The 21740-nt window shown below is 41.9% G+C and overlaps 1 protein-coding gene across 5 annotated transcripts in view; it reads left to right on the plus strand.

The window, feature by feature from the left end:
• The window catches only part of PRKG1 (protein kinase cGMP-dependent 1), a 426892-nt gene that overhangs the window by 257521 nt on the left and 147631 nt on the right, over positions 1-21740 (plus strand). For all 5 annotated transcript variants that reach the window (XM_071748882.1, XM_071748881.1, XM_071748883.1 and 2 more), the window contains one exon: positions 15453-15558. In XM_071748882.1, the coding sequence (XP_071604983.1) occupies positions 15453-15558 (106 nt within the window). The remainder of the gene's footprint in view (positions 1-15452; positions 15559-21740) is intronic.

Below are 21740 nucleotides of genomic sequence, written 5' to 3' on the forward strand. Positions count from 1 at the left end.
GGAGCTTTGGTCTCACCATGTGTGGCCATGACTGCTCATGTGAGCATCTTCATCTGCCCGGCTCAGCCCCTTTAATGCTGCCTCAGCTCACCTTGATTTTGGTTGCTAAGGCTGCAAACATTTTGTTTGAGCTTTCCTGGGGAAATTGAAAGTTTTGCTTAGGGGAGACATTATTACAATGTTCCAGTACTTAAAGGGGGGGCTACAGAGAAGATGGAGACTCCCTATTTACAAGGAGTCACACGGACAAGACAAGGAGTACTGGGCACAAGTTGCTTCTGGGGAGATTCTGTTGGAACACAAGAAGAAATTTTTTCAATCTGAGGACAGTCAGACATTGGAATGGTCTCCCAGGGGAACTGGTGGATTTCCCCACTTTGACAAGTCTCAGCTAGACAGGGTGCTGAGACATCTCATGTCAATAATACTATTAGAAGGGTTGGACCAGATGATCCTTGAGGTCCCTTCCAACCTGAAATTCAAAAACCAAAACCAGAAACCAAAACCGAAACCCAAACTCAATCAGTTCTTGTAGCCTACCAGGTGTTTGAGCCTAAATCTGTGTGGCTTTGGGCTAGGCTACAGAAAATATAGAACTGTCTGCACTGGTTAAATGGATTAAAACTGTTTAGTTTCTTTGATTCTTCTGCTCCTGTAATCTGTCTTTGTTCTTTTTTGTTGACAACTTTCCAATGAAATCTTAATTTTTTGGGCATCAGAAATGAATGGTCATTCTTTCTGGGAAGCAAAACTGATCTGCTGCTTAAAGGTCCCCAGAGATGGCTGCAATGGGAGCAGAGATGCCACCTGTCTAATCAAGGGTTACTTTTTATAGCTTTTGGTCAGATACAAGGCATGGGGGAGAAAAAAATTTCGCATTTTTCTTGTCACAGGAATGACTAAGGGTGTGTTGGGTGTGCATTGCAGTTCTCTGCTTTGCTTCCTGTCAGTCAAATAATGCCTTAGGCCATTTTTTTCAGAAAGATTCTGGGAAAAGAATGTGGGGAAAAAATTGTCAAGATCCAAAGTAAAAGACTACTCAAAATTCCCAGGGCTCAGTAAATAAACTGTAGCTGCCTTCAACTCTTTCCTGTTAAAAAACATTTGAATGTGTACTGAAAAAAACATGTTTAAGCTGCAAGCTCATCTTCGCTGAATACAAAAATGCACACTTTGCAAAGATTGAAAGTAGTTAAAAAATAAACATTAAGGATTAAATTCTTCCTGGCCAAAATCACCAAGGCCTTATTCTGCCAATGAAAACACAGTGAGGAGTAACTATGGATAAACCAGTCAGTGTTGGGTTATTGCTGCAGCTCTGGCTGGGTCTTGTCTCACCCTCATTTCTGTCCTCCTTTCAGAGCTTGTGGATTTGCAGAAAACAAATTCTTTCTTGTTAAAACCATAATTCAGTCAGTTCTCAGCACAGATCAGGCCAAATAAATTGAGTATGTGGAACAGTGGGGAGCTGTAAGCACCTAAATAATGCTGCCAAAGTCTGGCTACTTCCTCTCTTAATGTATATGTGTGTGTATGTGCTGCTCTGCATCCTGTCCAGCATCCTCCATGTGTTGCAGAACTGAAATCTTAGGGCATAAATAGGTTACAATTCCCTGAATCAAAATGAATGGGTGGGTTGAAGGTATGTGAAACATGGCTGTTACAGGCAGTTAAATGTGTAATGGCAGGTGTCATTTGATGTTAATATAGAAAAACATGCAGTGACAAATTTCTGTGTAAAGGGAGGAAGAAATTGTCTTTTCTCTGAGGTTTGGCAGGTTGTTGGAGCTGGCTGCTGAAGCACTTAGAGGAGGTGTTATGCCCTCTGTCTATAAGAAGTTTAACCTCTTGCTTATTAAGAGAGAGCGGGATACCTGGAATTCTTCCCAGAGAAGCTGTGGATGCCCCATCCCTGTAAATGTTCAAGACCAGGTTGGATGGGGCTTGAAGCACCCTGGTCTAGTGGAAGGTGTCCCTGCCCATGTCAGGGGGCTTAGGACTAGGTGATCTTTTAAGGTCCTTTTGAACCCAAATCATTCTTTGATACGATTCTGTGAATCCCTCTAGCCTACTTGGCTGTAGAGGCTGAGCTTCTGAAATTGTTGGAAATGAGCTGTAAAATGCCTTCCCTATGGGTTAGGAGAGTTTACTGATCTTCAGCATCCACCTTCTCCCTCTTTCACCTGGAAATTGGGCAGATACAGGAACATCACTGCTGTATTCTGGGACTCGTGGGCTTGTCTGCATCCCGTGTGTCACACACTCTTCTAACTAACTCTCTCTGTCCCAAGTTTATCTTAAGTTGTCCCAAGGTTTATACAAGTTAACCATATAATATCCTCAGGTTTATCTAAGTCTGGTTTTCCCAGTGATGGCCACTTTCTCTTGCTCGTATTCCTTTTCACCCTCTCCTTACAGGTTGCCAGCACCCATCTCTGGTTAATGTTTTATACCTCAACACTAGTTAGCTCACTCTTTTATGTCTTTTTTTTTATTGACAGCTGGGCTCGCTGCTGGCTCTCAAAATTAAAAAAATAAAAAGCAGTCCTGAACAGCAGCAATGGCATTTAGTTAGCTCCAGAAGTAGATGAGCAAACTTTCTAGTGTAGGCACCCTCAGTGTGTTTTTATCTCATTTACTGCTTGCCTTTGGAATGCATCATCAAGTGTGATGTGAATTGTGAAAAATTGCTGCTGGCTGAGGAGTAGAGAGATTTTAAAATAATTAATAAATGTTTTTATAGGAATAAAAAGGCTCTTTAATACTAATTTTTAAAAATTATTTCTGATCAATGAAGTGCTTTGCTATAGCTGGGATACCTGCTACCACAGTTAGTCTTAAGTTAGCAGCATTCTTTTTATGAAAGCCAAAATAATTTATAATGATGAATGAGTGTTCTACATATCAGCAGGGGATTTTAGGGGGGATTCATCTTCAGGATTCATCTTCAGGAAACAAATTAAACAAAGAGAAAAATTGAAGCTCCTCTCTGTGTGCTCCATTGTTCCCAGCCTCCTGTGCAGGTGGGTGGTGCAAGGCACAAACAGATGGGAACAGATGTTGCTTGAATTTCTTTATATCTCTCTCCACTTCTGAAAAAAAAATAAATCATAGAATCATAAAAAATTAGGAAGGAACCTAGAAAGATCATTGAGTCCAACCCCCCTGCCAGAGCAGGGTCACTCATGTAGGTCACACAGGAATCTGTCCAGGTGAGTTTTGAATGTCTCACAGGTGACCTGGCTGTGAGTGACAGTGTCTGGGGGGACCACCATGTAGTTTTCACTGGTCTCACCATCAAGTGCTCACTTCTATGACCTGAGTGTTTGAACCAAACCCCTTGGTGCAGAATGAGAGGAGTTCTTGTCCCCAGCAAAGGAGGAGGGGACAGGGTTTTCTGTCCTTTAGAAAGGAAGGTGAAGAAGGTTTCTCTCCTGGTGCCATGTGAAATGCTCATTTGTAAAAGGAAGAGTCCAGACATTGCTGCTTGTGCTTAGGAAGGTAACAAGCAAATTCTCAGGGTGTTTTAAGGCAATGTCCTATCTTCTACCTCCTGCTTCCTCATTGACTGAATAACAAGACCTTGTTTTTAAACGGGCTAAGACTTGGTCTTTTTGTTCCATAAGTGGTATTTTAAGATTGCCCTTTTCCATTTCCCTGTCAACTCCCTTTGGTGTCTGATGCTATTGCTGCTGTTTGACTTTTGTTTTATTTGGTCTGTTGTTGTCCCCTGGTTTCCAAATACAGAAGGAAGAAAATCCCTTCCCAGAGAGAGGTCAATTCAGGAGGACATCGACACTGCGACTGGAAAAACAAACAAATGAGCTATTGCATGACTGAATGTCACATCTTACACAATGTTAAGGCTACGTAGGAACAGAAATGTCATTAAATTATATATCTCCCTTGGCAAAGGTGGAGAGGGAATGAGGGAGAGAAAAAGCATTTGTTGTTCCAGAACTAATTTAGCTTTCATGTGGATAGAAAAATACTTTCCTGGAGAACCAACAGTTGTACAGCTTATTTTTAATAATCTAATCTGTGGGCTTTTTACTGGGGTCAGCACACTGCAGAAAGGAATAAAAGATTTACAGGAGAGGAAGCTGGCTGCTAATTGCTTGCACAGTTATCTTCATGAAGCTGGAATTGAGGCTACCTTCCCTTTTCACTTGAGCCAGTAACCAACTGGTAGGTACATGGTGCTATTTTTTGGTCCCATTTGACCCATCTGGATTTCAGGCCATGTATCAAACTGAAAAAGCTTTGCAGTCTGTTTCTAACTTCTCTGCTGGGATGTTGCAATCCCAGCACTGCTTTGCTTGGGAGGAATGATGCTGGAGATACTTCCTTGCCATCCTGTGGTCTCGGAGGCAGTTGGTCACACTGGGGAGGTGTAGGGTGTGAATAAACAAATTTTAAATGGCATTAGATGAAGGAGGGGTGAGCAGCTGGACCCATTCACAGTTACTTGCACGTGTGTTGGGAAGTCTGAATACAAGGACAAAATAACCCTCCAGAAAAGCATTTTAAATATGATTAATAAGTATCAGGTGATTCTGTCTAGGTGCTTTGGGTGATGCTTTGGGTGACAAAAGTTTGGATGTTCAGGGCTAGACTAGAATTCTTCCCAATACATTTTTTTCTGAAGGGAAGGTGAGCCTGCAGTCTCTGATGTAGGTAGGTTTATGTGTCTATCAGGGGCTCCATGATTTATTGAGTAATTTTACATCCCAAATTTATTAGCTGTGGTGCTGAATAAAATGTGATACAGACTCCTGGATGTGATAGCTTGTTAAATAAAGGTGCTGTTAAAACAGACAAAGGATGAGGCAGATCAAGGAAGGGAATTTTCTGACCCTTGCTAGGAACAATGATTTCAGCAGCCATCTCCAGCTTATGGCAGCAATGTCCGCTGTCTTGGTTTAGACATTTTATAAGTGACTAATATATTTTCCTCTCTGTAGAGCTAAAACTTGAGGTTGAGGACTAAGCAGAAATGTGACTTCTGCTTTGCTTTGCCAGCAGAAGCAAATCTGTGCTTGTTCTCAAAGGCATTACAACAGCAAAAGTCAGTGTTTGTCAAGTTAATGGAGCTATTAAAAGCTTAACAGTATTTTAGCCTGTGATGTGATGTGAGAGAAAAAAACCCACAACTTCCAGTGCAGTTGATCACAGCTTTTCCCTTTTCACTGGCACAAGTGAGGATAACTATCCCAGGCACCCAGCATGACCCAGGTGCCACTAGGAACAGATCCCTCATGGAAAGGGGATGACCAGGACAAGAATATATATAACCACTCTCCTGTTATGAGCTAATAATTAAATTTTAAAGGAAAAACCAGAGGCAGACTGAAGTACCTGGCTATGCATATCTCTCAAAGCTTCTCTTTGGAAGCAGAAAGTTCCTCAAGCAGCACTTGCTGAGTGTTTATTGACCTCTAGATATGGAGGTTATGGAGGCTGTGTTGTGATAGCTTGTTACATTCCTGGCTTTGTTCCCCCAGCCAAAAGCTGTACTTGGTCAGCTCTTGCCATAGATCTGCACTTAAAAGTTAATGAGGGGGAGAGAGAAGTGGCAGTGACTGAAAGTACAGAAAAGTTGTAAAGAAAGAGATGGAGAGTTAGAGTAATATTACCTTGTCAAGTAATTCACTTACTCAGACCATTTTTTCTCTCCAAGTGTTATTTATATTACACAAATCCTGCTCTGACAGGGGGCTTGGACTTGATGATCTTTCGAGTTCCCTTCCAACCCCTACCATCCTCTGATTCTGAAATCTCTGGCTTTAGGTCTTCTGACTTTTTATATGCAGGTGGATATGTCTTGCTTCCTCAGGATGGGGTCTTGCATGGGTTTTAAATCTGTTTGATAGATGTAGTCACCCAAAACACAGCTTTTCCTGAGGGCAGAAACACATAATAGCCCTGAGGAGTGGAAGTGGCATTCAGAGGCACTGGTCCCCACTCCATGCTATTTGAGCACAGCTAAACCATTAGGATGTTCTTGTGGTGAGTGGAGGTCAATCCAATTGGCAGCTGGTCACAAGTGGTATTCCTCAGGGCTCAGTTGTCCAGTTGTCTTTAATATCTTATATTCTGTATCCGTGATCTGGACAAGGGTTTATATTGCATATTAGAAACTATTTCTTCCCCCAAAAGATTGTGAAGCCCTGGCATAGGGCCAGAGCAGTGGTGGAGTCACCATCCCTGGAGCAATTTAAAAGCTGTGTAGAAATGGTGCTGAGGGACATGGTTTAGTGGTGGCACTGACTGCTGGATTAATGGTTGAACTTCATGATCTCAAAAGTGTTTTCCTACCAGAAAGATCCTTGGGATTTCGTCACCTTCTGCAGCTAACTCTGTCCCCCGGAGCTCTAAGAAGTTTTTAGGGATACCTGAGAATATTAATATAATTGTATTTTGGTACTTGTTACACAAAGAAGAAAACTTACACTCCTCTATTCTGTACTGTATGCTACTTTAATTAACTTTTCAATCAAGAAAAAGCATCTTGCCACAAAGATGCCTCTGGTCAGTTCATTCTACCTTGTGAAGAGATATATGGCACTTTTCTTATTATTACTGCTGTTACCCATTAATTAAAGTGTCTTGCAGTGCAGCATGGTAAGTGAGAGCATCTGGTTGTGTAAATATATTTCCACCTGGCTTCATGCCAATCTCTGATTCAGGAGCAGATGGCCATAGGAGATGCTTTTGTAGCTAAATAGCCATGTAAAGCTTGGGGGGTAGGGGGGAAGTGGTAAATTAATGATTTGATGCTTTTGAACAGCTCTTTAAAAACTGTATTCCTTGCAAAACCATGCTTGACAACTCAGAGTGGAAAATAGATTTCCTAGAGGTGTATGATGTTGTCCTTTAGGTAAAAATCAGTTGGTGAAGCTGGAACTCCTCATTTAGGCCTTTTAGTATCAACATCTGTCACAGAGCTTGGTGAGAGATCCTGGAGTAAGAATGAAGGAAGGGACCTTGCCAGGAAGTGAAAGACATATTTTTTCCTCTTCCTATGATTGCCAGAGGTCTGGGGATGGCTCTGTGGAAGAAAGAGAGTAACTTCACCTGGTTGTAGGTGTTAGCACTGCCTCAGGTAGCACTGGAGCAGTACAAGAGCTTATTAAGGAGGTGAAGAGCTGGGCATATCTACCAGAGCACTGGTGAATTTGGCAGAGCTGAAGCCCCAGCAAAGATTTCTGCCAGCAGTGGCAGAGATGCTTGGCCTTTATTCCATACTAATATATGGTGCTTTATAGCAATATATGGTGTTTTATAGCTTTCACAAATGCTGGGAGGCATAATTATTATGAAGTGCTTCACCTTTCTTCCTAAAAGAAGACTTTACATGAGCTCCTCTTTTTATTATTTTAACAAGCAGACATCATCTGGCAGCCCTGGCTCCTTAAAGTGGCATTTTTGTTTGAATGGACCATAAAATCCTTTCTGTGTTTTCCAGTCATTCTTGAAAGACTCAGCCCCATTACAATATTCAAGCGTATGTCTCTCTAGGATACTGACTGCTGACCTCAATCATTCCTTTAAATGTTTACCTCCCCTGAGTAGTCAAACTAATTCTAAACTTGTCCATCTTAAAAATTGATCCTACTGCCCTGTAGGTTTGTGTTTTCATGCCTGTATTTATTTTTTTATGAACTATCCAAACCACTGTGCTTCCCAAGATTGTTTTTCAGGGTGAACAAAAAACTGTGTGTATTTTTGAATAAGAAGTATAAAAGAGGCTCTTTGAGCAGAAGGCCCATCAAAGGGATGCTTGTCCAGCCTCAACAGCTTTAACAAACAGAACAACCTGGGGAATGTATTTATACTTTTCCAGATTCTTCAATAAGGCCCTTGGCAGTGATCCTGGCCGGACTCCAAGAGCCACAGGAATTGCTGTCTGGGATTTTCCTCTGGGTTTAGGACCTTTTTTCTCTCCATCCAAATACCTCAAAGTCTCATGTAATTCTTCAGGCCAGTTTTTGCTTGCCAGCAGCTGAGTGGCTCCACCCTTTCCACCCTTACAGACCCCTGAGGCTGCCCCACCTTTTTTGCAGGATGCTCATTTCTACACCAGGGTGTTTGTCCAGGTTGTGTTGTCTCTTTATGGTTATTTTTTGAGTTGCTTTTTAATGGTCCCTCAAGCCAGCTTCATTTTTTTAATACTTCCCACTTCAAATTAAGGCAATGTTAAGATACCTTCTATAACTGGGTATATTCAGTTTCCTTGTTGTTGGAGCTCCCTTCAGGCAGCAAGCTAGAACTGATCTGTGTGTCTCTAAAAGGTGAATATTTTACTTTGCTCATTACTCCTGGACACAGGGCTTTTATGATCTTGGCATGCCAATGGGGTGCTCCATCCCAGGCTTAATCTCACACCTTCATGAGAGATCTGGATATTTTCCTCTTTTTCACTAATTACTGGAAATATTTTACTTCAATCTCCTTTGTGCTCATTGAATTAAATGAATTGGAGGAACTAAATTTTAGGTTCCTAACCTGCGTTTGACCCTTGTTAATTTTTCATTAGTTTCACCCAACACACATCACTCGATATCAAACTCAAAATAATACTGAAAAGTATTTTTTCTGTCTTTTGAATTGTTCTGAATTTATTCTTCCTAAGCAAGTTTCAGGAAAGCTATTTCAGCTTTCATCTTTTATGTGGACATTCAGTACTATAATGAATACAATTTCTTAGGTTGTTTGCGAGCTCTTGCTCATACAAGATAAGTTTAATTAAAAACCTAGAAAAACTTCTGTGTCATAGGTATGCAAGAGGAACAGAGCTACACTTACACAGGAAGGATGAATAAGAGATGACATAATAAAGAGCATGTAAAATAGCTTAAAAAGAGCATGTTAGGATATCTAATTAGCAGGTTTTGTACTACAGATGATGTGGATGTTTTGAAATTCCAAGGGAAAAAAAAGATACAATGAAAGACTTTTATAATGCTTAATTAATCTTTTTCACAACTTCTCACTAATGCCAAGAACTTGTGAGTCTTCAGAAAGGACAGATATTTTTGTGTGGTAATAAAAAGATTAGGAGTTCTGTTACGTAAAATAAAGGACAAACACCAAGGGCCTTAAATTACTAAAAATGACCCAAGCTGGGGTTATTCCTGAATAATTCATTTGGAGACGTGTAGTTGGGTGAGGGTGATTGTTAGGGCAGAAGGTTGGGTTACTCAGTTCACTCTTCTGGCAAGAAAAGTCCTGGGATGCTACGTAGTATTTGATAGAGATTATTTTACTTAGGACTGGCTGATTGGTGTTGGCTGATCTTAAAAAGGTGTTTTAGGTTATAAGCTGTGTGATGAAGGAATAAGTGTGAAATCCTCCCAGTTAAAGTCAACCAGGTTTGGCTTGAAGCTTTACAAGGGCTTCAGGGTTCACACAGGTCAACCAAACTCCAGTTGCCATTTCTTTATACATATTCATTCCTCTCCTGCTGTGAAACAAGTTTTTCACAGAGGGGATCATCCAGGTCAAAAGAATCAAATAGGAAAGATGTTTCTTGAGGAGATATAGGGAAAGCTTGGAATAGGACCAGCTCTTCCTTCAAATCACAGGTCCAAATGGGGGGGAAAGGTCTCCTTCAGACGCCAAGTGCATCCCTTCAAAGAATAGTAACAGCATAATGTGGGCTGTGGGATGAATTGATCCTTTAATTTTTTTTTTTAATTTATGTAGAGTATTTTAGTGACTCCCCAGAGCCAAGTCACTGCAGTGGGAGAAAGAGTCAGCCCATGTTCTTCAGCATAACATACCAAAACCTCAGTAAACCCAAATGCGCATTCTGTTGATTGTAATTAAATGTCAAATGTTACTGTACTTAATGGCTTCTTACTGAAGATGAAGAGAAAGCACGGTTTTAATTTCCACCAAGTGATTTCTACAGTAAACCTGGTTCATTTTATTTGCCCCAGTTTTCTGTTGATGGTCTTCGTCACTAGTGTCACTACCCCTAAAATTTTGATTCATTAATTTTTAATACTAGAGATTACTTTATTCTTGTAGAAAAGAGCTTGTTAAAAAACATTTCTAACAATTTCTTAGTCATATTTGATCTTATCCAGGCCTGTTCTATTCCTGTAGAATATATATGTGGTTCCTTGAGACATCCAGAGTCTTCTGCATTCACTGCAAAGAACTATGAACTGTCTGGAGCTCTTCCATTGATTCATAGCCTTCCTGCTTTGTTTCCTCCTCACATAACCTGAATATGTCATTAATCACCTCTGTGACCAGTGCTTCAACAGCAGCCCTGACCAGTTCTTTATAAAGCTGTACAATTCTGAGACTTGCCCATTAATCTGCTTGTGAAGGTTTTATCCAGTCAGTATGAAAAAAGGTCCATTTTTGTGAGTCAGCAACAGTCTTGGTTCCAGACAGTGGTTCAGTGCTTTGAGAACTATGAATGTGTGAATGGCACATAGTGCAGCCAGCAGGACCAGGGCAGGGATTGTGTCCCTGCACTCAGCACTGCTGAGGCCACACCTCAAATCCTGGGTTCAGTTTTGGGCCCCTCATTACAAGAAGAACATTGAAGTGCTGGAGTATGGCCCATGGGAAGGGTCTGGAGCAGCTGATGGGTATGTGGGTGTACAGCACCCTGGAAAGAGGGTGGAGAAAGATGGGGGTTGATCTCTTTTCCCAAGGAGCAAGCAACAGGACAAGAGGAAATGACCTCATGTTGTGCCAGAGGAGTTTTAGGTTAGATATTGGAAACAATTTATTCACTGAAAGGGATTTGAGGCCCTGGCACAGGCTGCCCAGGGCAGTGGTAGAATCACCATCTCTGAACCAGTTTAAAAGCTGAGTAGACGTGGTGCTTAGGAATGTGGTTTAGCACTGGATTTGGAAGAGTTAGGTTGATGGCTGGACTTGATGACCATAAAGGTCTTTTCCAACCAGAATGAATCTGTGTTTTCAAAAGAAAAAGAGTTTCTCCTTTTTGCAAAAAGCAGGTTACCTTACTGTTACATACACTGTGTAGGTGAGCACTCAGCAACACCTGCCAAGGCTTGAGACGTGGCTTAGAGGTGGCACAGATGGGTGCAGCATCCTCCTGTAAGGTGTCTCATGATTGCTTGCTCTCTCAAATAATGCCCTTGTTTGTAGCCAAGGGCCAGTCTGGGGCCATCCTTACACTGCACCCCAAAACTGACTGTGGGAAGTGGTGCTGTAATGCTGGTGTTGAGCATAAAGCTCATCCCGTGCTCTGTCATTATGATTAGCATTAGACCTTCTGGAAGTTTCTTGCTTTTGGGTTTTCTTTCTTATTTCACTTCAATTTATGCCTTGCTCTTTTTTCCATTCACAAAAAGAATATTTTAGGCTGTTTCTGTGGGTGTGTTTTCATTTTTTATTACTGAACATAAATTTAACACGCTGTCCCTGTTTAGGAACATATGGTTATAAACTGAATGAGAGAAGGAGCATATTTAAATGTTTACCTGTCTCTGCTTGAATGCTGTCTCTCCGCTGGCCAAATGTAAAAATACTCCTTTGTATGGCTTTTGGCAAAATCCCCCCTGGAGAGTTATGGGAAAGGACATTTTCAGAAAAGGGATGAAGTTGTTATTGTACTGTTGCTGTCATTATTGGTAACTTAAGATAGAACATATGAAAATACAGAAAGAAATTCTTCCTTCAGCTGTTAAATAGTTACCCTTTGCATCGCTCCGTTGCTCCCAAAACGGAGCCTGGTAGGGTTCTGTTCATGATTCATGGTGTGTTCACACTTCCATGTGTTCCTTCTGTTTAGTTAAATGTGCTTTTCATCAGCATTTTGTCCAGTACACCTGACAAAATACAAGTAACTGGAAATGACTATGTTGTCCCCTCCAGTAATTTGCTCAGTAATCACTGCCAGATTGAAACCGAGGGGAAGGATGCTTCCATTTGAATGGAATTTTTACATCCCCTTGCTGCCAGAATGGCCCCAAGAACAAGAAGGTGCCACTGTTTATTTCCTATCCCAGGCAGATAAATAAATAGTCATTTGAATAAAAAAGCTTAAAAGCAAAAGCGAGGTGATGAGGTTTTTCTTCCTCAAGAGGGCTTGAGGTGGGGATGATTGATTTGGTGATCCTTGAAAAACTTGGAAAAGCTTCACTAAGCATGTAAAAACCTGGAAAGATGCTAAAAGATTGCAGGGATGTATGAATATTGCATTTCATTTTAAAATAATACAGCTACCTGGGCACTATTCTGGTGGTTGTTATCTGGTCTCTCAGGGATTTTATCTGCTGTCTCAGGGATTTAAAGCACCTTGGGAAGTTTTACTGAGAAAGGTTTGCTGCACTAACTGTGGCTAAAAGGACATTTTGCTACTGACCTGGCTTTGCAAAAAGTCTGTGTTGGGAAGATGGGTTCCCAGTAATGCTGTGCAGAATTAGGCTTTGTTTTAAGGTGCATCATAGCAGGGACTTCCCCATTTCTATTAACATATAATTGAAGACATAACAGAATGCTTATGTTACTCCTTTATAAATACTTTTTTCACTTAAAAACATAGCTGCTTCCCCCACCTTAGAACACAATGCAGAGAAAAGGAGTAGCTCAGATCTGAGCCTGAAGTTTAGGATTTTCAGCTGCTTGGTTCACAAGGAAAAAAAAGCAAAAGAGCAGGAACCTTGTCTTTCAGCATTCTAAGGGCATGAAAGCAGTATTATAAATTAGAATTACTAAGCCTTGGAGAGGACCAGCAATGAACAGTTCTTATTATTTAGTGCAATAGATGGAGAAAATCTGAATACTTTTTCCAATTTTTGTGAAAATGTGTGTTATACCCCCACTGATGCCAAAATAATACTGTGTAACTGAAGGCAGTATATTCAGTAAAGACCAGATAAAAAATGCAGTCTAAAACATAGCGCTGTGGTTTCAGGAGGTGTATAAAGACAAAATACTGCAATTCTCTGTTAAAAGTACAGAGAACTCTATCCCTGAGGATGTGTTTCCACCTGTTAAAGTAGGATATATTTTCATTGGTTGTCCAGGTGAATGAGTAGGAACAAAATCTCTTTTTGAAAAAGAAGTTTGGCAGTTTTTATTGAAAACATTTTTTTACTTAAATAGGTGATTCTGGTGTAGAGAGGGATCTAACTCATGTACATGACTGGATGCAGTACTCCAGGTGGGGTCTCACAAGAGCAGAGCAGAAGGGCAGAATCACCTCCCTCGCCCTGCTGGCCAGGCTGCTCTTGATGCAGCCAAGGATCTGGTTGGCTTTCTGGGCTGTACACTGATGGCTCATGTTGAACTTCTCATCCCCCAGCACTCCCAAGTCCTTTTCCTGAGGGCTGCTCTCAAGTCAGTCCCTGCTCAGCCTATATCAGTGCTTGGGATTGCCCTGACCCAGATGGGGACCTTGTACTTGGTCTTGTTGAACTTCATGAGGTGGACATGGGCCCACCTCTCCAGCCTCTCAAGGTCCCTCTGGATGGCATCCCTTCCCTCCAGTGTGTCAGCCACATCACACAGTTTGGTGTCATCAGCAAACTTGCTGAGGGTGCACTCAATGCACCGTCCATGTCACCAACAAAGATGTTAAACAAGACCAGTCCCAGTCTGATCCTTGTGGAACTCCACTTGTCACTGACCTCCACTTTGGACATGGACCCATTGACAGCCACTTTTGGGGTGCAGCCATCAGGCGAGTTCTTAAGCCACCAAGTGGTCCATCCATCAAACCCATGTTTTAGCAGCTTGGAGACCAGGATGTGTGGGACTGTGTCAAAGGCTTTGCTCAGGTCCAGGTAAATGATGTTGGTTGCTCTTTCCTTGTCTGTGGATGTTGTGACCTTTTCATAGAAGGCCACAGGGTTTGTCAGGCATGATTTGCCCTTGGTGAAGCTCTGCTGATTATACCCAATCACCTTTTCATTCTTCTTCTGCTCCAGCAGTGCCTCCAGGAGGATCTGCTCCATGATCTTTCCAAGCACAGGGGTGAGACTGACCAGCCTGTAGTTCCCTGGATCTTTCTTCTTTCCCTTTTTGAAAATGGGGGTTATGTTTCCCCTTTTCCTGTCAGTGGGCACTTCACAGGGCTGCCATGACTTTTGGAATAGAACAGAGAGCAGTTTAGCACCCACATCTGTCAGTTCCCTCAGTACCTGTGGGTGTATCCCATCGGGTCCCATGGACTTGTACACTTTCAGGTTCTTCAGATGGTCCCAAACCTGATCTGCTCTTACAGTGGGCAGTTCACAGAAAATTCTACTTTTGGCATCTAACACACACTTATTTCAGAGAGACAGATAAGAAAATCTCTGCATCACCTCTATCTGTACCCATTATAATGCAGTTATTCATGGCCAAACTTACGTTGGGGTATATATCCCAAATATGTCTTTCTCATCTCATGGTACTTATAAACGCATCTCTTCAAAGAAGAGCCACAAGGATGATCAGAGGACTAGAGCACCTACCATATGAGGAGAGGCTGAAAAATCCAATTTCTTTGATTGTTATTGGTGAGAATATTTGTAAATATTTTACTGAAAGTCTTTCTGCTCATTTATGTTTCCTGTAGGGAAAGGGGGCATGGAGATGGAATTTATTGCAATTACTCTCAGGAAAAAAAAAAAATCAATACAAGTGCAGGATTTTGTAAGAGTATTGCAATTCATATGTTTGTCTAAGTAGAAACCATATTGGAAACCGTATATGGCAACGTTTATAGTTAATGCAAATGTCAAAGCCACATCTAAGATGAAAATCTGAACCATTTGGGGCTCTGCTCATCCCATTCCCATGATACTGTTTTCTTTGAGTATATGCCCTTTATACAATGGTAATCTGATTTGTTTGAGTTTAAGTGGGACTCTGTTTTTAAAATAGATGGTGTAGTCTATGATGCCTAAGACTAAAGTATTGGAATTTGTCAGAGACCTGAAAACTAAATTTAAAAAAATATTATTCAGAACTTCCTAAATTGCGTGTTCAGCCATTAGGATGTAACCAGACTTGGTTCTGGAACACCTTTCAAGGTCAAAGAGAAATTTGTCATATACTCTGGGAGTAGGATGAAATCTTAATGAATCTTGCTGTCATGGAAATAGGGTAATATGCTAAATATTGCTTCCATCACTGGGTGTTCCAGGCACTGCTTTGTTGCAGGTTGGGATGTACTGAACCTGTTTCTTGCTTGCTTTCAGCCTGCATTGATTTCTTCTCATCTCACAGTTGCTTTTAGGCCACTTTCCCAAAAGCCCATGAACTACAGCTAATATTTCAGATATTGGGAATCATTTTAGTGCGAGTTTAACCCATTGTCTGGGGGGTGACTTTTATGTTATTGTTTTGAAGTCTGTACCCATTTTCATGCTTTCTTATGAATGAATTTGTTCTTCTCTGCAGCTCACAATAGGTTTGTCAGTTTTGACATTTTCTAATTACATTTTTCCCCTTGTCTTGTTTTTTTCCAGCTCTCGTAAATGTGAAACTTTGGGCTATTGATCGGCAATGTTTTCAAACAATAATGATGAGGACAGGCCTCATCAAGCATACTGAGTATATGGAATTTTTAAAAAGGTATGACACTTGTTTACTTTATCAAAAAATACAGTGAATCTGCCATCCTCATCTTTTGACCTCTTTTGTGAGTGTACAGTATTTTATTTGTTTCTTTCTCAACTACTTTTTATTTATTTGCTGTTTAACCATCTGTAAGGTGTATCCTCCAGCCCCAGGAGGAGTTTTGATGTGGTTTAGTTTTGTTCCCATTGGGAGTTACTCGTTGGCAAAGAATCACACAGACAAGGTGTAAGAAAAAAAGGTTTGTTGTGAGTAATTTATAGGCCATTGACCCTCTTGGCCACTTGGGCACACTGCTGGCTCATGTTCACCCAGCTGCCAGTCAACACCCCCAGGTCCCTCTCTGCTGGGCAGCTCTCCAGACACTCCTTCCAAAGCCTATAGCACTGTTGGAGGTGGTTGTGGCCAAAGTGCAGTACCCAACACTGGCCCTGGTGAAACTCATGCAATTGTCCTTGGTGCATCAGTCAAGCCTGTCTGGATCCCTCTGTAGAACCTACCCTGAGGTAGATCAACACTTCCACCTGGCTTAGTGTCATCTGCAAATTTCCTAAGGATGCACTCTATCCCTTAATCCAGGTCATTAACAAAGATGTTAAACAGGAATGGCCCTGGGACTGGGTCCTGGGGGACACCACTTGTGCCTGGCTGCCAGCTGGATTCAACTCCATTGACCACAACTCTCTGGGCCCCTACATTTCAACCAGTTTTTAACCCAGCAAAGTGTATCCAAGCTGTGAGCATCCAGTTTCTTTAGGGAATGCTGTGGGAGACTGCATCAAATGCCTTACTAACATCAAGACAGACAACATTCACAGCCTTTCCTTCATCCAACGAGCATAGCACCTTGCCATGAAAGGGCATCAGGTTGCAAACAGGACCTGCCTTTTGTAAACCCATTCTGATTGGGCCTGATCACCTGGTTGTCCTGCACGTACCCCATGATAGTACTCAGGGTTATCTGCTCCATTAGCTTCCTCAGCACTGAAGTGAGACTGGCAGGCCTGTAATTTCCTGGATCATCCTTCTTGCACATGGGTGTCACACTGTCTGCCCTGCAGTCTGTTGGTACCTCTCGACACAGTTGGCAAGAGCATCAGGGAGTTCCCATGCAGGGGAGGATGGGAGCAGCCTTGGAGAGGCAAACTGGAGGGTGGATGAGATAGCAGGAAGCACGGTGGGTGGGGCTGGCTAAAGGTAGGCACTAAGAAAAGGCTGTTTTATTGCCTTGGGCAGTTGTGGGGATGTTTTAGGGGTGGCTCTAAGTGAGAAGCTGCCCATAAGGCTGCAGATGGTGAGGCTTCCCAGTATGCCCACAGGAGCTCTCAGGAAATCTTTGCACCTCCCAGGCTAATTCATAAAGTATGAAGACAGCCTGTGATATGGGTTTTGTGGTATTTCAGGAGCCCTGCATGGGAAAAAGCCATGTTTTGGCTTCGGAAATGACACAAAATCTTGTCTGTCTCGTCAGATTGGTTTTTTTCCACATTGCTTTAAATTCAGTTTGTACTGAAGGTTGTCTCGAAGGAAGTTTGCAGTCAGCAGAGCCTGAGGAGGTGGAAGTGGTTTCACTGCACCACGGCCCCATGAGCAGGCACTGAAGCAGAACTGAACTGATGTGCCATGGTATCAAACTGTCAGTTCACCTCTGCTCTTTAAAGAGAAATAGTCTGTCTCATCTTCCCCTAGAGAAGAGGCCAGGTAAAGATTTCTTTTAAATACTTTTTTGTAATGAGTTATTTTTGTAGCCACAATCAAGTCTCTGTGGTCCCTTGTGTATACTACTAAAGCAATTAAAGGGATAGGACAGACATTTTTAAAGTTTAGTTTTGACCAAATATGTTTTAATCTAAGGAAAAATTGTATTGAAGCAATGCACCACAAGAAAAAGGGAGAAGTGAAGAGAAGGCAAAAGTCTCATGTTCCTGTAGATTCAGAGGCTGAGGAAGGGGGAGGAATAATTTTGAGCAATGTAGTCTGGTCAAAAGTGTCTCTGCCCATGGCAGGGTTGTTGGAACTAGATGATCTTTAAGGTCCCTTCCAACCCAAAGCATTCTGTGAGTCTGTAATGCTAATTAGTGTGGGGTTTTTTTGCATTTCAGTCAAGCCAGCTGCAATAAAGTGCATGAAGGGGATTGAAGACAGCAGCCCCTGGACCACCCTGAGGATAGCATTGGTCACAGTGTCCTCTGTGGATTGATACAAATGGAAATAAGACTATCTCATTTTCATGTCATGGAATCTTAGAATCATAGAATGGTTTGTGTTCAAAGGGGCACTAAAAATAGTCTAATTCCAACCCCCCCTGCATTGTCAATGACACCTTCCACTAGACTAGGCTGCTCCAAGCCCCATCCAACCTGAACACTTCCAGGGATGAGGGAAGCCACAGCTTCTCAGAGCAACCTGTTCCTGTGTCTCAGCACCCTTATTGCACATTTCCTTATGTCCAATATAAGCCTTCCCTCTTGGCACAGACCACTGCTTTGCACTCCAAAATGGGTCTCCATGGGGTATGCTGTGATTTCCCTGCTGCTGCCCATCTGCATTTGGCAGCTGATAATTGACCCAAGTAGATGACAGACAGTGATTTCATCCCTAAGGTCCATCCACAGGACAGTGTAGGGGTTGGTGGAAATAATGCATGTAGTGGGAAACAGTTGGACCAGGAGGTATGGAAATGGGAACCACAGAGACCACAGATTGATAAGAGCAGAAAGATGTCTGTGAGTGTTGAGGATTTTGAAGTGTTTGACTTTCTTTGCCTGGTTTTTTTGGGGGGGGTTTTTTTGTTTTTTTTTCCAGTTCAACTCAAGAGTTTTCTTGTTGAGGTAAAATTCACTGGTATGATTGCTGTACTACATGAGATATAACACTGAAACACCTTCTCGTTTCAGAAGAGAACAAAGCCACAGATGTCCCTTTTTTCCCTGTAGTGACTTCATCATTAAGAAAAGCCTTCAAAGATACTCTCATTATCTCAGTAGGGACAAGATCTTATTTTGGTTTAAATCCCTGCCCTCTTCTTTCAAGCTATTCTATTGTAGTGGTTTCAAGTCAACATCATTCAGGTAAAATCTATTCTGCAGGTCCCCAGGTAGACATGTGGAATATTCAAGCTTTCTTGTGTAGGAAGAAATTAGAATAACAATTTCTTCAGCACTGAAAGTCGAAAAGTAGTAGCAATATAGCTGTATATCCCTGCATGGAAAGAAGGAAAGAAAGATTCAGTGTTTGTTGCAGGGGTAAAACAACACAACAAAACCCAGAATTCAGCTGAGTCAGCAATTCTGCATCTGAGTTGCAGAGATTTCTAATTTTTAAATGAGCAAGCAAAAAAAAGCAAAATACCCACAAAACAGTATTCAGTTGAAATATCCTTATTTTTTATAGGATGAGACTAACCAAGCTGGTGGTCTCAGGAAGATCATTGAATTATAGAATTGCTCAGGAAAAGACCTTCAAGAGTCCAACTTCAGCCTGACCCTATTACCCTATTTCTGATGACCCACTACTAAACCATGTCCCCAAGCACCACATCCAGACAATTTTTAAATCCATTGAGGGTTGGATAACCACCTCCCTGGGGAGCCTGTTCCAGTGCTTAACAACCCTTTCTGTTTCTGCTGATAGCCAACCTAAATCTCCCGTGACACAACTTGAAGCCATTTCCCCTTGTGCTGTCATCTGTCACCAGTGAGAAGAGATCAACCCCACTCTCACTACAACCTCCTTTCAGGTATTTGTAAAGAGTGATAGGGTCTCCCCTCAGCCTCCATTTCCCCAGACTAAACAGCCCCAACACCCTCAGTTGCTCCTCATAAGGGATGTTTTCCAGACCCTTCACCCCCTTTGTTGCCCTTCATTGGACCTTCTCCAACACCTCAATGTCCTTTGTGAATAGAGGTGCCCAAAACTGAACACAGTACTCCAGGTGGGGCCTCACCAGTGCTGAGTACAGGGGCAGGATCCCTTCCCTGGTCCTGCTGCTCACACCATTTCTGACACAAGCCAGAATGCCATTGGCCTTCTTGTCCTCCTGGGCACATTGCTGGCTCATACTCAGCTGTCAGTCAATCAATTGCAAGAAGATGAGAAATTTTGGATGTTTTTCAGAGCATGGTTTATTCTTCATGTTTATATTTTGTTTCACAATGATCAGTGATGAGCAGCAGTTGTGACTGGTAGGGGATTAATTAAGTAAAGAGACGTTCTAGAGAGTTCTGTCAGCCTCTGATCTTGTAGACTAAAAGATATCCCTGATGTCATCATGGGGACTAGGAGATAGCCCTGATACTTGCCCAGCTTGGTGGCATGCAGGTGAGGGGTGGCAGTGCAGCCCAACCTGAACCAAAACCACCTATGAGCTGCCAGAAGTACTCAGCTCTATGAAGAATCCAGTTGGAGATAGTCCCAGTTTGGAACTCCAGTCCAGCTGTAACATGTTTTAAGTCCTCTGTGAAAGGAGGATTATTACCTTTATTATTTTTCAAATGTGTGAGTGACCTGATAATTTCTTGACAGATCACTTGCTGTTTAGCCTCTGTATCTTTTTTTTTTTTCCCCACTCTTCTAAGAAGAAACACCTGAATTTCACTGCAGTGCATCTGTTTGCATGTGGAAGCCCTCAGCTTGTTAGAAGACCTGGGAGTAAATAACATTTTTATGTGCCTTAAATTATTTAGTGGATTTTCAATTACAAATGATTAAGTACCTTCATGTCTAAAAATGAGTACTTTGATAACACTGATAAATATTTTGCTCTCATCTGCCCAATGAGGCAGCTTTAGAGATGTCATCAACCTTATTCCTAAACCAATAGATATTGAAAAATGGGCTATACTTAGCATCCTACATGTTCTTCACTGGTTATTCTGTATGCAGCATGGCTTCCAGAAATTGGTGTCAATTCATTATTGCTTTTTCTCTTTGGGTCCAAAGTAATTGTTTAGTAGGTGGTGGACTGTACACATGAAACAAATACCATTGTTTTTCATCAATGTTATTTTATTAACCATGAAATGGTCACATGGCACAGAAATGCTCTTGTCAGCACTCATATGCAAGTTTTGGGTCTGGCTGGGGTGGGCTGTGCATCTGGGTGATATTTCCCAGGATATTTTCTCCTTGTAGTGCTCATTTTCTTGAGTTGGTAATTGGAGAACCAGCTGAAGTCTGTCAAACCCAAAACTTTTGGGAAATTATTAATGGAAATTATGGCTGTCTGCATGGAAATCGAAAATCTTGCAATATAAGGAGTATTATGGAAAGAAAGTAGCAAAAAAAGTGTCTTTTTTCCCAGACCTGGTGAAGAAGTTTGAATACAAGGTAATTACTAGAAGAATATCTTAGGCTTAATATTTGTAAACTGTATCCAAACTGCCTTTTGATCCTAATGAGAAATCTGAGTTTGCCTGAAAATCCACAGAGCATTTTGGCAAACCATTTGTTTGATGAAAAATGCAGCTTTAGGGCTGAATAATTTGTTAAGGGAATATTTTAGATATAATGAAAGGACTTTCTGCTCTCTTGGTGGTGCATTCCTTTCACAATGAAATGACCACCTGGGGCTTGGAGCAGCCAGTCCAGTGGAAAGTGTGCCTGCCCATGGAAGAGGGGTTGGAACTGGATTAGGTTTAAGCTCCCTTCCAGCCCAAACCAGTCTGTGATTCTGAGAGGAGAGGAGAGCAGCAGATGTCATTTGTTTTGGGTTTAGAAAGGCTTTTGACACTGTTGCCTGCAGCGTTGTCAGTTGGAAGCTGAGGATAAATGAGCTGTGTGCACGGGAGATTAGATGGGTTGTAAGTTTGCAGGACTGTTGGGCTGGGAAAGAGGTAATTAGTGACTTGGATATTTAGCTGGTGCCACAGAAATACAGAGCATGTTGGGGGTTGGCACTTGGGCAGATAATTCACATTTTCATTGACAGCCTGGATGGTCGGAATCATCTTCAGCAAATCATCATCTTTCAGGGATAAGTTAGGGGAAAGGGGCTGTTGGTGCCAAGCCCAAGAGTGGGCCCTCCATTTGAGAGGGACCTTGAAATATACGTTGGGTCAAAATTAACCTCATGAAACTCAACATGGAGTACAGAGTAGGTATCCTTTTTGTAGAGCAGGGACCAAAACTGAATACAATACTCCAGGTGCTGTCTGACAAGCACCAAGTAGAGCAGTGTG

The sequence above is a fragment of the Heliangelus exortis genome, chromosome 7, assembly GCF_036169615.1.
Source record: "Heliangelus exortis chromosome 7, bHelExo1.hap1, whole genome shotgun sequence".
Taxonomy (NCBI): domain Eukaryota; kingdom Metazoa; phylum Chordata; class Aves; order Apodiformes; family Trochilidae; genus Heliangelus; species Heliangelus exortis.